The 14717-nt window shown below is 44.1% G+C and overlaps 1 protein-coding gene across 3 annotated transcripts in view; it reads right to left on the bottom strand.

The window, feature by feature from the left end:
- Positions 1-14711, bottom strand: part of ADAMTS14 (ADAM metallopeptidase with thrombospondin type 1 motif 14) — a 168317-nt gene extending 153606 nt beyond the window's left edge. For all 3 annotated transcript variants that reach the window (XM_019507809.1, XM_019507810.1, XM_019507811.1), the window contains exons 1-2: positions 14562-14711; positions 12797-13218 (exon numbers count right to left, since the gene is read on the bottom strand). In XM_019507809.1, coding sequence (XP_019363354.1) covers positions 12797-13218; positions 14562-14643 — 504 coding nt within the window. In that variant the 5' untranslated portion in view covers positions 14644-14711. The remainder of the gene's footprint in view (positions 1-12796; positions 13219-14561) is intronic.
- Between the last annotated feature and the right edge of the window lie 6 nt (positions 14712-14717).

Here is a 14717-nt window from a genome sequence, read left to right as displayed (position 1 = left end):
GTTAGGGCGGCTAGGAGCTGGAACCAACTTCCAAGGGAAGTGGTGCTGGCCCCTACCCTGGGGGTCTTTAAGAAGAGGCTGGATGCCTACCTGGCTGGACTCGTTTGAGTCCCGTTTCTCTTTTTGGGGTTTTTTGTTGTTCTCCCGCCCTGGCGCGGGGTCGGGCTAGAAGATCTACTAGGTCCCTTCCGACCCTTAATCTATGAAATCTATGAAATCTATGAAGGGGCGCAGAGGGCATGGCAGCCCATTGCTCTAGATAACCCCTGACTGTGAAAATTGGTTGTATGGACCGGACATTGCCTAGTGGACGGTGAGTGACTTACTGACGGGTCACCTACCCCGAGAAACAACCAACCCGGTGGTACGGGAGAGGGTGTAGGAGTGGCGGAGCCCTCATTGACACGGGACCCCGAGAGTCCCGGAGTCTCACTTTTGGACTGACACGCGCCTGAATAATATCACTGAACCGGAATACCATCAAAGTCATGGCAGGCGTATCAGACGCATGCAGAACGAGGGTGAGCGACTCGTAGTGACAGGAAAAGCCTTTTCAGGACGTGGGAGGAGGCGGGTACGGCGTGGAGACGCGCACTGCCCCCACAGCAGGTTAGAATAACCTGCAAAGATTGAATCAATTCAGGCTCCAGCTTTTTGAATGTCTGTCCCTAGCCTCTTGTGTTTCAGATTCTGGCCTACAAAAGGATAAAAGGATAAACTTGTCCTCACACACATTCCCTCTTCCAGGAAGGCAGGATTTAATGTTAGAATCATTACTGCTCAAGGGCTGATGCATTTACCTAGAGAGACACTGAGCATTCCCTATCTGACTCTGCTTTGGACAGTGTTGTACAGCTCCCTGAATAGGAAAGGCACTGTTCAAAACCAAATTCTGTTCCATAATAAGCAATATTTCACATATGGCATGTCTGAGATATGACAACATGTTGCAAAATGAGATGACTCTTTAAAACATGTAGTGGCATAATATCCTGCATCTTAAATTTCTCATCTGTCATTACTTGCACTGCAATGTAATATGTTCACAGGGGTATTATATGCTTTTTTTGCAAACTTGTGGCATACATTTCATAAAACAGAGCAAAGTATAGAATTAAACTAGAGGTCTTTTTAGCCACTTTGATAACATTAGTTTTCTACGTTATGCTTGAATGTGGGCCTCCTCTAGGAAAGTTCAGCTAAGTGAAGTCCCTGAGAACTGACAGCTTTTATCTGCTCTGTTTATTAACCTGCTGGTCTTGTTTCACAAACTCTGGCAAATGCCAAGCAGAGCTGTGAGATGTGTTTAAATGCTCCTCTTTCAGACTTCAAAGGAGGGGCCAAATCCTGCCACCAAATCCATTTGTTTTATTCCCATGATTGTCAATGAGAACGGGCACTCATATATCTTGAGGGTAAAATTTAGCCCTAAAGCTCTTTGGGTGGAAGCACAATAATCAGGAAGTAAAAAGATTAGCTTCAAATGAGAACAGACTTATTGAAATGGAACCCATATGTACATAATTAGTGCACAGCTATGTCTGAGAAACACGATTCCCAAGCCGGCTAAATTTGCCTGCCTCCTCCCCCAATTCGCTCAATCTTCCACAAAGAACAGGCCGTGTAATAAACCCATGACCTTGCAACCAATCGAATACGAGCTTTGTAGCTTTTTCTTTTCTTCCTTTTTTTCCTTTTGTGAATAGATTTAATGCTCATGAAAATGAGGGACTAATAGCACTAGTCTGAGCCTGGCACAGCGCAGGCAAGCACTGTGCAAGTTTTTCCTACAGAGCTTTGCTAATATACCTCATTCCCGATCTTCACCATCCCCTACTGGTCTTGTTCTGGGCTTCCACACAACTCTGTCTACGTACATCAATCATGACCTGCAACAACCCTGCTATTCAAGTTATGGGCCTCTCCTTAGCAGAGGCTGCCAATAGCATAGAAGTGTGCCAAAACGAGCAGCAGTTTTGTGTGTCTACAAATGGGGAACTATTCTGAACTCATTTTTCTTTGTGACCCAAGCTGGAATTTGCACATAGGTCTTGCAGAGGTGAAAGTCATAGAGATAGGATTCCTGCACTAATGAATTGTTCAAAACAGGGCCTGATTTTGCACACTCAGATTTTTGCTACATCAGTATAAGTGACAGTTAACTTCATGGAAGTAATACACTTCTACTCACGTTACACTAATCTACATATAATCAGGATCAGAATTTGGAAAGTAAGTAGATGTACCTTGCAATGAACTTTTTAACAAGTGCTCTTTCTCCTTCTTGACCCTAATGCTATCCTCCAGAAATTGAAGTCTGAATCCTAAGACAAAAGCATCTATATTGTAGTGTCTAACCCTATTGTTTTGGAATCCAAGACACAATTACCATCACTTTGACTAGAAATAAGAGTAACCTTTGCAAAGCACAATGCTGAGGCAGGTGTAAAGAGCAGAATCCTTCACTTGTTTTATTGTTATTTCTCAAGTATTGGGTTCTGATCAAGTTACCTTACATCTTACAAAACCTTTATACCAGTACAAGATGATATATGGGATATTAAGAATCAGATCTGTAGCATTTTGCATCTGAATAAACAACTGAACAAGATGCAGGGCAACAGCTTAAATTCTCCTACTGGACTATGCTATGGAAATACAATTGTATGTACAAAATATCAAGAGTGAAATCCAATTGAAAACAATGGTTAAAGTTCTATTACTTTTAGCAGGAACAGAACTTCTCCTCAAAGGTGTTCTCCTTGAAATGGTCACAATATCATAAAATTGGTATCAAGTAGAGAAAAAGCAGTGACATAAAGGAGATAAGTTCTTCTTTCTATATCTCTTATAGTATAGTTTTATATAAAGCAAATGATGAAAGGTGCAGGCACTGATGAAACTAATTAGTGTGGAAGTGTATTCTTTCTATGTTTTTCCCTGCATGAGAATCCATCCTTACAACTGAATCCAATGTGCAACAAAACTACAGGATCTGATCTCTTTTCCCATCTTTTCTGTTCTCTCTCTCTTCCCCAGGAAATGACCTCGCCAGTTAAAGCACTGTGAAAGCAAGATACACAAAAGGAAATCAGAAAAAATTACAAACACACTGAATCTGAACTGCTTCTGTGTAATCCTCTTTATTCCTCTAATTACTATTCCCATTAAAGGTATGGGAATGTTAGCTAGATTTCATATACCTATTGTGAAAGGCTACAGAGAAAAGAGGGGATACTTTAACTTACAAGAAAACTAAGGTACCTGCAAAGATGTGTGTCTTGTGGAGGAAGGGGCAGGAGCAGTGTGATGGCATGTCTAAAAATTATAGCCCTCCCACTTGTGCGGTTTCCAAAGTCAGGGTATTGCACTGGCTTTGAAGCTGTATCACAGATGACAGGATTGTCATGGCCCATTACAATGCATGTGAGTTATGAAAAATAAGATTTTCAAAAATGGATGCCTATTCTTATAAAAATGGGAACAAATACAGGCACAGCTTCTATAAAAAGTGAGCCACCTATTTATGTATCTAAATATGGATTTAGGAGCCTTTATTTAAGCACTCTTTTTTAAGCACTCTTTTTAAAAAAACTTGGACCTGGTTTCCAGGTTTTACACAATATAATCTAATTGTACACACTTTTCATTTGAAGCAACACAAAACACCTCATTTTATCAAAAATGAGTGACCAAGAGATCCTGGGTCTCCCACATACACATTATGCTGAAATGTAAAAGCTATTTTCTCTTTTCGAAGTTTGTGAAAAACTTCCTGTAAGGTCAACTGCAATTACAGGACATGTGCAAATCAAAGGGAAGCAAACAATCCTATGGTCAGATTCTTTCCCTATTAGAGTAGGGTTATACTGTTTTGCTTGATAATGATGAACATATTCTAGATTGCTTAATTATTTTGCTGCCTACAATGTAAAGCTACCTTTTCTATACTTAATCTCATTTGCAAATGGTTACAATCCAAAGACCAAAAATAAATCCTAACCTGTGATCTTATCTGTATCTATTCCCAAAATGTCTTTGTAGTTTTTGTATTTTGTATTTATAGCCACAAAACTAAGCTTTTCTTTCCTCTAAGCTTTACACTGGTGTGTAATGCCACAGATCTATTCACTTTTTTGAACTATGATCATTTACACAGCTGAAGATTTGTCCCTATCTGTGAAGGAATAAAACCATGAACTGCTTTGGCCAATCCCCAGAAATGTCATTTCATAGCAGAAAAGCAGTCTCCAGTTACCCAGTGTCCTACAGACCCCTCCTCCCCCCACTCAAAAATGCCATAACCAATACATATTCTTTGCCTGATGATGAGAACTTGCTGCTTGTAGCCAGACCACTTATGTTTTGGAAATAAAGCAATAAATATAACACAGAAAAGAGAGCATATTTTTTCTTTGCCGTGATTCAATTGAAGCTATAAATAAGGAGACAAAATACACGTGGGACAATATACTGATTTAAAAAAAAAAAAACAACTAACATCTTGCTTTGGTTTCAGTTAGGAGGACGGGGTAAACCAATAAGTGTATTGCAGCCCTTGGAGTGTGTGTGGTTTCTGAAGTTCTGCAAATCAGCACAATGTAACTCTACTAATCCCATTCTGCAAATCAGCAGAACCCAATGAGTCCTGCTCTGCAAATCAGCAGGTCCTATAGAAACACTGTGTTTGCTGACTATTTCTATACAGCACATTTAAGGACAAGAAAACCTCTCTCCCGACTAGAAGAATATTTCCAGAGGGTCTTGTATTCATTTGCATGGCCAAAAGCATAGGGTGAATTAGCTGCCATGAGGTAAATTTAACAGGAAAGGAAAGCACTTCTAGTAATTAGGCCTGTGCAAAGCGGCTAGTATTCGCTTCAGATTTGGCCAATTCAGGGGACAGCGATTCGATTCGGTAATTCCAATCACTGTCCCAAATCGATTCGGCCAAATCTGATTCAGTTGCCACCAAATCAGCCAAATCTCCTAATCAAACAGGTTCCATCCCCCGCCCACTCACTCAGCCCTGTCAATGGCTGCCCTGCCCAGCTGCAGTGTCCCAGCTCTTAAAAACCCCCACAAAAGTGGGGGTTGGGGCTTGTGGCATAGCCCCCCATGCAGCACAGGGCAATGGGGGGCAGCAGGGATCGCCCCCCACCCACCTGGCAGGAGCCGGTGAATGTGTGGCTGTTTTGTTTTGTTTTGTTTTGTTTTGTTTTGTTTTGTTTTGTTTTGTGGGGATTTTAAGTGCCAGGACACTGGGGCCAGGTTAGGCAGCCATTGATGCAGCTGGGACAGTGGGCACTCAGGGGGGCTGGGGGAGCAGGCAGGGGATGGGGACTGGCAGGGGTTCCCCCATGGCCCCCTCCTCCAGCCTCCCCCCCAGGCCCTACTTATCAGCACAGAGCCCAGGTCCAGCTCCCTGTGGTGGCAAATGGGGAACTGCCCAAATCGCCAAATTTTTTCCAAATTGATTCGGACCTTTTTACTGGTCTCCTGATTTGATTTGGATTTGGAGGCTCAGCCACTGAATCAAGCCAAATTTCCTCCATATTTAATCAGCACCTGAAGCTTTGCACAGGCCTACTAGTAATACCTCTGACAAGACAATGGGTTGTTTTACTTACTGGGTCATTGATGAAGAACCAGTTGTCACTGCAAAGCAGTGAATTCTTGTTCCCAGACCCTCTAAAGCGACAGAACCCTCCTCCCCTCTGCCAAGGCTTCTCTGACTCCTTCAGCCGACTACCACAGTCCATTAAGTTACAAGTGCTTTCCCAGAGTGCACATCACACTTTGGCAGCCCCATGGCTGTAGAGTTTAACAGAGTTGCCACAAGAAAAGGCAAAGAAGAAACACAAGCGTCAGTGGACCATAATGAGCAGTAGCATATGAATTTCCTCTTCTTTAGCAGATTTTCTATAGACTTGCCCAGCAACAAAGCAGGGACCTCAAGTCTATCTGCACACTGAAAATGCCACTTCTATTCCTCTACCCAGCAAAAGACCCTGCCCTTAATCCAGGTGACCAAAGCTTTGGCATCTCCCCAGTGATTCTTCTCCTTCTCAAATGTTATGTCTAACCTGTCCAATACCTACAGCATACCTAAAGCACCCTGTTCAAATTTGCTGACGACACCAAGGCTTGGAGTGAGGTGGGCATGCTAGAAGGGAGGGACAGGATACAGCTGGATCTGGACAGGTTACAGGGGTGGGCGAATGAGAATAGGATAGGCTTCAATACTGACAAATGCAGGGAACTGCACTTGGGCAGTAAGAACCAACAGCATACCTATAGGCTGGGGAACTCCCTTCTCGAAAGCACAGTGGCAGAAAGAGATCTTGGAGTCATTATTGATTCCAAAATGAACATGGACCACCAATGTGAGGACGCGGTCAGTAAGGCTAACCACACCTTGTCATGCATCCACAGATGCATCACAAGCAGGGCGAAGGAGGTGATCCTCCCCCTCTATGCGATGCTGGTCAGGCCACAGTTGGAGTACTGCATCCAATTCTGGGCGCCACACTTCAGGAGGGATGTGGCCAGCATCAAGAGGGTCCAGAGGAGGGCCACTTGCATGAACCGGGGACAGCAAGGCAGACCCTACAAGGAGAGGCTACAGGACCTGAACCTGTTCAGCCTCCACAAGAGAAGGCTGAGAGGGGACCTGGTGGCTGTCTATAAACTTACCAGGGGGACCAGCGGGGAACGGAAGAGACCCTGTTCCCCCGAGCACCACCCAGAATAACAAGGAATAACGCTCACAAGTTGTTTGAGAGTAGGTTCAGGCTGGACATTAGAAGACACTACTTCACAGTCAGGGAGGCTAGGATCTGGAACCAACTTCCAAGGAAAGTCGTGTTGGCTCCTACCTTGCGGGTCTTTAACAGGAGGCTTGATAACTACCTAGCTGGGGTCATATGAGCCCAGTATTCTCTCCTGCCTAGGGCAGGGGGTCGAACTTGAAGATCTACTTCGGTCCCTTCCGATTCTACATCTATTAATCTATGAATACTGGGTGCATCAACTTGTGCATTAATGCACCATTGTTACTGTGCGTTAAGTTTAGTAACTCTAATATGAGGTACTAACTAAATGTGCAGTAACTGATGCTACTGCGCAGTAGCACTGGCACACAGTCTTTTCATGATGTTTAATGTGCAGGAGACTAATTCTACTGTGCGTTAGCCTGTTAGCACAGCTTTTCCCCTGGTGTACTAATGTGCAGTAGAATTAGTCTACTGTGCATTAAGCATCTCATGTAGACACTCCCACTGGGTTCTGCAGCAAACTGACACAAGCAAAACAACCAGAAAATTATTCCTTTTATTGAAGTCACTATAGCAGATCAGAAGGCAGTTTTCTGGGGGGCAGGATTAGGGGTGGGGAAGGAAAGGATTAGATTTGTTTGCTTGCTTCTTTTGTTTTACAAATGTATTGAAATACTTAACTCTTTAAATACTCCCATCTAAAAACTGTTTCCCTTGAGTTCCACACTGCTGGGAAACTCTTGTGTTTCTTATTGAACCCAGAACAATAATACAAGCACCTAATTCTATTAAATAAATTATTTAATTCCAGCTCATTTCAGATCTATAAGCAGATTTGCTACAAATAGGATGTGTCTACATGAGACACTTTACTCGAGATTAGAGCAAATTACTGCACAGTAAGCATCACTGTCTACACATGCAGATGCTTACTGTGTAGTAATTTGCTCTACTTGTGAGTAAATCTGCTACCTATAAATACAAGTTGCAAATTTACTTGCAATTCATTACTGTGCAGTACGGCACATATAGATGGCTGATTGGGAGAAAACTTGCTCCTGGTCAGCTGGGCAGCAGGGAGCGGGAGATTGCTTCCTGCCCCTGGAAGCTGCCTGCTGCTGGGGGGGATTCCACCACCAAAACCCAGGTGGGGACAATGTTCCCCTGTCCCACCAGCAGGGAGCTCCCAGACCCCACCCCCCAAGTCACGATCACAGAGCTGGGACTGGGAATAGGCTGGGAACAGGCTGGAAGATTGTCCCCAGCTCCTGCTTCACAATCATAAGCTGGAACTGGGAACAAGTTCCCAGCCCGTTCCCAGCCCCAGATCCACAATCGTAACTGCGGAGCTGGGGCTGGGAACAAGCTCCCCAGCCCGTTCTGCAATCACAGAGCATGGGTTAAGAACAAGCAATTGCAGAGCAGGGGACCTGCCCCTCCCCTGCAGCTCTTTCCAAGCCCCCTACCCCTGATCAAGAAGCCAGGGCCAGGAGCTCCATGCTGCTGGGGCAGGGGGATATTGTCCCCACCCAGGCTCCGGTGGCAGAGCCTGCCCTGGCAACAAGCAGTTCCTGAGGGCAGGGAGCAATCTCCCAGCTCCAGACAGGAGACAGCTGTCTCCTTGCCCTGTGCTCCCTGCCAGTCTTTGGGCTAGCACCCAGAGGGAGCCTAGCGTTCACCCTGGCTGCTTTAGTGGGCTGGTGCAGGGCCAGAGGGGGTGGGAGCAGACTACTGCCAAGAGCAGCAAATCTGTTCCTGCATCCCCGCATGTGTAGACATCTGCCCAGAGTGGGTTTACTCTAGTGTAAATCTACCCCACAGTATATACATGTGTCAATGCACCTATTAACTATTTAAGTTAGGGCTATAATTTAACTGATACAATCCCTAGTGCTGATGCAGATATTTTGATTACAACTGATTTCAGTGTACAACAGTGTGCACAGACAACCACATCATGTAGAATTATTCACATCGCAAGGTACCCCCACAGTTGGTGCCACTGTTATTCGATACAGCAGGGAGCAGAAGAGCTGGCTAGTACCTCTCAAACCAAACCCCTGCTAGTCAGAGATGAAGTTTACTGGGTTTGACTCTACCTGCCCATGCTCATCCTTCTTTATGGAGCAGAGGACTTCAATCTTTAGGGCTGCCAACAGTACAACTTTCATGACAGTTAAATTTATTTAAATGTTTAGTAAAAGAGGAACTGCATCATATGGACTAAAGGCTAAGCACAGACAGTCAAAAAGCCAGAGGCTGACTCAATTCAATCTTTGCAGGTTAGTCTAAACTGTGTGGATTGAACCGATAAGCAAGTGAACAGATATTCATTTTTGATTGAGGAAATGCAGCCACATGCCTGCAGTGGCCCAGGTCAAAAGCTGGGGCGGGGCAGGGGGAGTGGTGCTAGAGCACACATCCCTGCTCAGCTGGAGTAGACAACTTAGGCTAAGTCTAGCCCACCCACCCTGTGAGGGGGTTGCAAGGGATGTGCAAAGCATCCTGGGATGCTGGGGGACTGAGTTAACTTAAATCTGGAGGGGATCTGGAACAGAAGTTCAATAAAGCAATTTAACCTAAATCAGTTAAGTCTGATACTACATCCATCCAGGTTTATCTTAAACTAGTCTTGACCATTTTGAAAGTGGTATATGTGCACTGAACTTCTGTTGTGTTATAGATTTGAACTGATTTCCGATTGCTTATACCAATTTATGTGTAACTTCTGTCCTGAGCCAAGAGACACAAAGCCCACTGCCCTAAGGGAAAGTAATCTTTAAAACGTACGATTTTGAAAGACTTTACTATTTCTAGTGGAATCTACAATCAGATAGACAAATAACTTTGCTGAAAAGGATAGACTATTCCGCCAGTACTATCCTGTAATCTACAGAGTAGAGTAGTGATAGTGAAATAAAAAGTCTCCCACAATAACTGACTGAACCTTAAGGGCATTTTTACACGTGCTGTGGGACATGGCACCAGGCACTTTAATTAGCAAGCCATGCTAATTAAAAGTGCCCGTGTGTCACGTGCGCATCCCCGCACTGAAAAAATGGCAGCAGGGCACTTTGAACTAAAACTCACTGAATGTGTTTTATTTCAAAGCGCCCCACCTCCATTTTTTCAGTGCAAAGACACACCAGGATGCTGATACACATGACATGGAAGGCTGCCGAAGCACATCAGTTTCCGTGCTCCAGCAGACTCCATTAATCGGGTCTGCTCCAACACGCTGGATTTCCACATCAGAGCACACTCCACCAATGTGTATTGGAGCCCTAACAGGTGGAGCATTTCTCAGAAAAAAAATTAAAAATTCCCAAACAAAACATTTTAATTACTAATTTAACACCTTCTCTCAACCTTCTGGTTGAGACAACAGATGCTCAGACATCAGAGCAGCCTCCAGGAAGCACTTGAGCAGAATTCTGTCTGGCAGGCTGGGACTCTACCTCTGGCAAGGACATCTCGCCCCCATCTCACAGTCAAGCCTAAAACTCTTTGGGTCTAAAATCCACATACTGCTTGCAGGGGCAAGGACAGTCTTCTCAGCAAGGACAGAAGAAAAGAGCTGACAGACCGAGCTATCAATTATTTCAAAAGCCTCTGGCAAAGCATCCCCCTACTTGAGACACAGATAGAAATTACAGGTACACCGAAACAGGCACACTTAAAATTTACTTCTATTCAAGATATAGTGCAGTTCTAATGGCATTGTCCAGTGCAATCATAGAAAAACTCTCTAAAGCCTTCAAGCCAGTGTGCAGGGCCAAAATCATTAGCGCTCATGTCAACTATGTAAACTGATATGCACTAATACAGTTTCCAAGATATAATTTGACCCAAAATAATACTTTTAAAAAATCAGTTTAGGGTATCCTATAAAGGGAACAACATCAGAGGCTGAAGCAAAATATATGTTTTACTTTTCCAGAATTAGAAAACATAAGCATCTCCAAGGACAAAAAACAACACCCCCCGCCCCCAAAAACAGAGCCAAAAACCAAGGGAATAATACAGCTAAATGAAAAAATACAAGAATTTATTCCAACTAAACTGTAAGCTTAAAACAAACAAAACAAATATTGGCATGTAGAAAAAGGATTAAATAGCTTCAGAGGAAATTTGAAGGGCAGGTATCCAAAGATGTAATAAGTAATGAGAAATTCTTCAAGTGGATCAAATTATGAAACCTGCCTGGGTATCAATTAGACACCAAAGGCAAAAAGAAGTGCTAGAACAATTTAAGTAATTAAATTCTTTGGCAATAAATCATCTTTACCAAATGTTGTTCACTCAGTCACTCCAAGAAAGTTAAAGTCTTACAGAAACTGAACTATTAACATAGCCCTCAAAAATGGCTCATATTTTTAGCAAAGGAAAAGAAATTGGTAACACCTATCTTTAAAAAGGTGCTAAATGTCATTTCAGGGATTATACAGGGATTAGAGGTCCCCAAATTCTTTGGACCAATGGACAACTATCAATCCTCAGGATTTTTGGAAGCCACTGCACCCTTATCATCAAGTTTTTAATTGGAAAAAGGAAGGCACAGGAAACATGGCAGGGTCAGAGTAAAAAAAGGTGAAAACGTGTCTCAGTACTTAGCTTGGGAAAAGAAAAGTATCTAAAAATACGGTATTTAAAACAATTAGTAGGGGTGCCGTCTACATTTTCATCTTTCCACATAATTCAAGGGCCAGAGACCACAGTGTGTAATGTTAAAAACTATTAGAAAAAAAGCTCAAGAAGTGTATTTTCATATGCTATGCATCACTAAACTACGGAACACCCTGCTGATGATGGCAAGCATGCCCCAGTCCAGAGGTGGATACAATTTAATTGTGGGTGAGGTGATTTTATCTAATTTAAATACACAACTGTATGTTTATATTTATTACTTATTTTGTAAAATACTTTGGAATGAATGTTATTATAGCAGTGTAAGGTGCTGTTCCTATACCGGCTTAGTAAGACTTTAAAATTATATGAATAAGTAAATCACCTGCAGCTATCCTGACTAGGTCAAAGATCACAAAAGCCTATCGGTCAAATCATCTCAGCTTAGGGTTTAAGATGGAAAAAGAGAGCACTTTACACCAGTGTTGACCCCTCTGCCAATTCAATGAGACTGCAGGGTTCTAGAGAAAATCCTTTCTTTCTTTCTTTCTTTCTTTGCTAGAAGACTTTGATGCAAGAAAGCAAAGATGAGGGGACAAACAGATAGACAAGGAGAAATGGAAGCAAGAGACATGGGGTAAACAGAAATCCTCAAGGCAAAACCTGTCCCCAAGAAATAATTGGCTTATGCGGCAGGCCACATGAGGAAAAGCTTATCTCTGGTAATAAGCCAGGGAATGATAACCTGCTGCATGTTGCAGGTAGACAACCTATTACCAGGTAGTATATTTAATTGGTAATAGGTTGTCTACCTGCAAGATGCACCCAAACACAGGACACAACAAAATGAAATGGGACAAATAGATGTGGCCAAGAAATTCCAATTTGCAGCATCCAAAGGTTGAGAGCAAGTTTCTAGGAAAGGCAGGCACAGCTATCTACCAAGAGAAAAACAACCCAAGAAGGGCCACATGGGTTAACACACAGAAGACTGCTTCCTCAGCTTTTACGTTTCTTTCTGTGCTAGAAATAACCTCCCACTATAAACCTGGCTGTGTATCTTTGGCAACACAAGGAGCTCTGAGGGCATGTTGGGAGCAGAGGGGATCTGAGGAACAGGAGAAGGGCATTATAAAATATGTAGCCAGTATCTTCAAGTTCTACTTTTAGATGGAAGACTTCAGTTTAGCAACAAAAAAATCATGTCAACCTTGCTACATCCCTCTCTTCCTATACCTCAGCTTGAAGAGGTACTGGAAGGTCCAATGCAAACTTCTTCCATACAGAACCAAAATCAAAAGCAGAAGTGATCCTAAATCCTAAATGGACAGCAGAAGTGAAATACTGAAAAAAAAGCATTTGCTCTGCAGAAGGGTGAACTGCCTGTTGCTTACCAGTCCATCGCAGTTGCTGATGGCCACCAAGCCACCAGGCATGGCTGAGATATCCCCTGTAAAGACACACTCCTGTTGCAGGGGCTCTCGGAACAGCACTTGGAAATCCTCTTGCCATTCGGCTGAGGCCCCAGGTGGTACCAGCCGATGGTTGGGCTTCACACGGAGATGGAGTTCCTTTCCAAAGACAGTGACGTTGAAATAAAGCAAGCGATTTTCACCTCCACCTTGGTGCAGGGGCTCATCCAGGGTGCTGCGGGCCACCCTGTGCCGAGCTGAGCGCGGGGTGGAGGGATGGCAGTCTTCACCACTCCCTGATGCCACTGAGCCAGACACCACGTGCGAGAGGAACCGTCCTTTGCAATCTGCACTGAAGGGCACAATCACACCATATTCACTTAGCTTTCCAGACAGGAGGAGCTCTAGTGGAAATAAATACAGATAGAAAGACTTCAATACATTCAAAGCAAAGAGCAACCTTTTGTAAATGTGTCAAGACAAGTGTTTCCTTCGGGTACTGCATGGCTCATTTGTGTATGCTCCAGGGCTCAGGTAGCTATTTCATCTCAAAAAACAAGTTGCTAGATTTCCTTGCTCAATTAGATAAGCATGTTCAAGCCAATAAACTTTATTCTACTCCGATACAACTCCAGTTTTTTGTGTGTGTACTTTGTACTTCTAAATGAGCATGTCCAACTGAGCAGAATAAACTCATACTGACATGCCTCCTGAATGCCCAACTAAGATCAAGCATGCAAACTATTTATTGTTTAGCTTCCATATATCATTTCCTCCATAATTAAAAACTCTCATAAACAAAACTCTGGCTGCAGCATCATGAATTCAGAAAGGGTTTGCAAGAGAACCCACATAGGACAGATGCCTCCTTCTGCAATTTCCTATCATAACCAACACAGCCCAGTGCCAGCCCATTATATAAAAATACACCTGTCAAAACAAACATACCTAACAGTCTAAAAAACCAAACCAAAATCAGGGAAGGCAAAAAATAACCCACTGAACTCAAGGACAAATAGCAATAACCAGCCTACAATGATTCTAACATTTTCGACTCAAATATAGAAGTGCAGCTTTTAATTGGCACCTTGTCGTACAGATTTTACACACCACACACCCACAGGAAGTAAACATAGCGTGACAAAAATAAAACGGGTCACCAGAAAGTAACGTGGACTCTCCACAGGGACTGAAAGCAAACTCTGCACACAAACGTTTTGAAGCAACTGCACCCTCTTCCCCACTGGCGCTGAAATGTCCTCTAGGAACCGCTTTGCAGGCTTCACAGAAAGCTGGCACCAGCACCACACCCCGAGTGCCCCGATTTCACCTCATGATTAGGCATGTTCATTTTCACTCCCTCCCCCCATCCGCCCTAGGTGTGTACTGGGGGGCGGGAAACAGTCAGTTGTTGGGTTTGTTTGAGGGGGTGGGGGTCTGCCTTTACCAGTTACATGGACAAAATGCTGAATTCCCTCTAGGAAAAATAACTGAAACGCTAAAAATAGGAAAGTGAGATAAAGAGACAGAGAGAGAAAAAGAGAAAGAAAGGAAGAAACAGAAAGAGAGAAGGAAGGAAAGAGAGAGAGGTAGAAATAGAGAAACAGAAAGCAGGCAGTCAGGGGCAGGGAGCGGGAGCCGGCCGGCGGCGCAAGCAGTGCGGACAGCTCCCCCCGCCGGGCCGGTTCCCCGGAGCGAGCGCCTTTCTCTCCCTGCCTGCCCCGGGGCCGCCGGAGCCCGGACCCACCTTCCGTCCTGGCCGCCCGCACGGCCGCGAACCAGCAGTTGAGGGGGAAGAGGCACGACAGCATCACGCGGAGCGAACCCATTTGGCGGCGGCGGCGGCGGCGGCGGCGGCGGCGCGGGCTGGCGGGTCCGTGCGAGAGCGGGCGCCGGGGACCTG

This window comes from Gavialis gangeticus, unplaced genomic scaffold (assembly GCF_001723915.1).
Source record: "Gavialis gangeticus isolate Ggan-Ray unplaced genomic scaffold, GavGan_comp1, whole genome shotgun sequence".
NCBI lineage: Eukaryota > Metazoa > Chordata > Crocodylia > Gavialidae > Gavialis > Gavialis gangeticus.
This window is presented reverse-complemented; position numbering and strand designations above follow the sequence as displayed.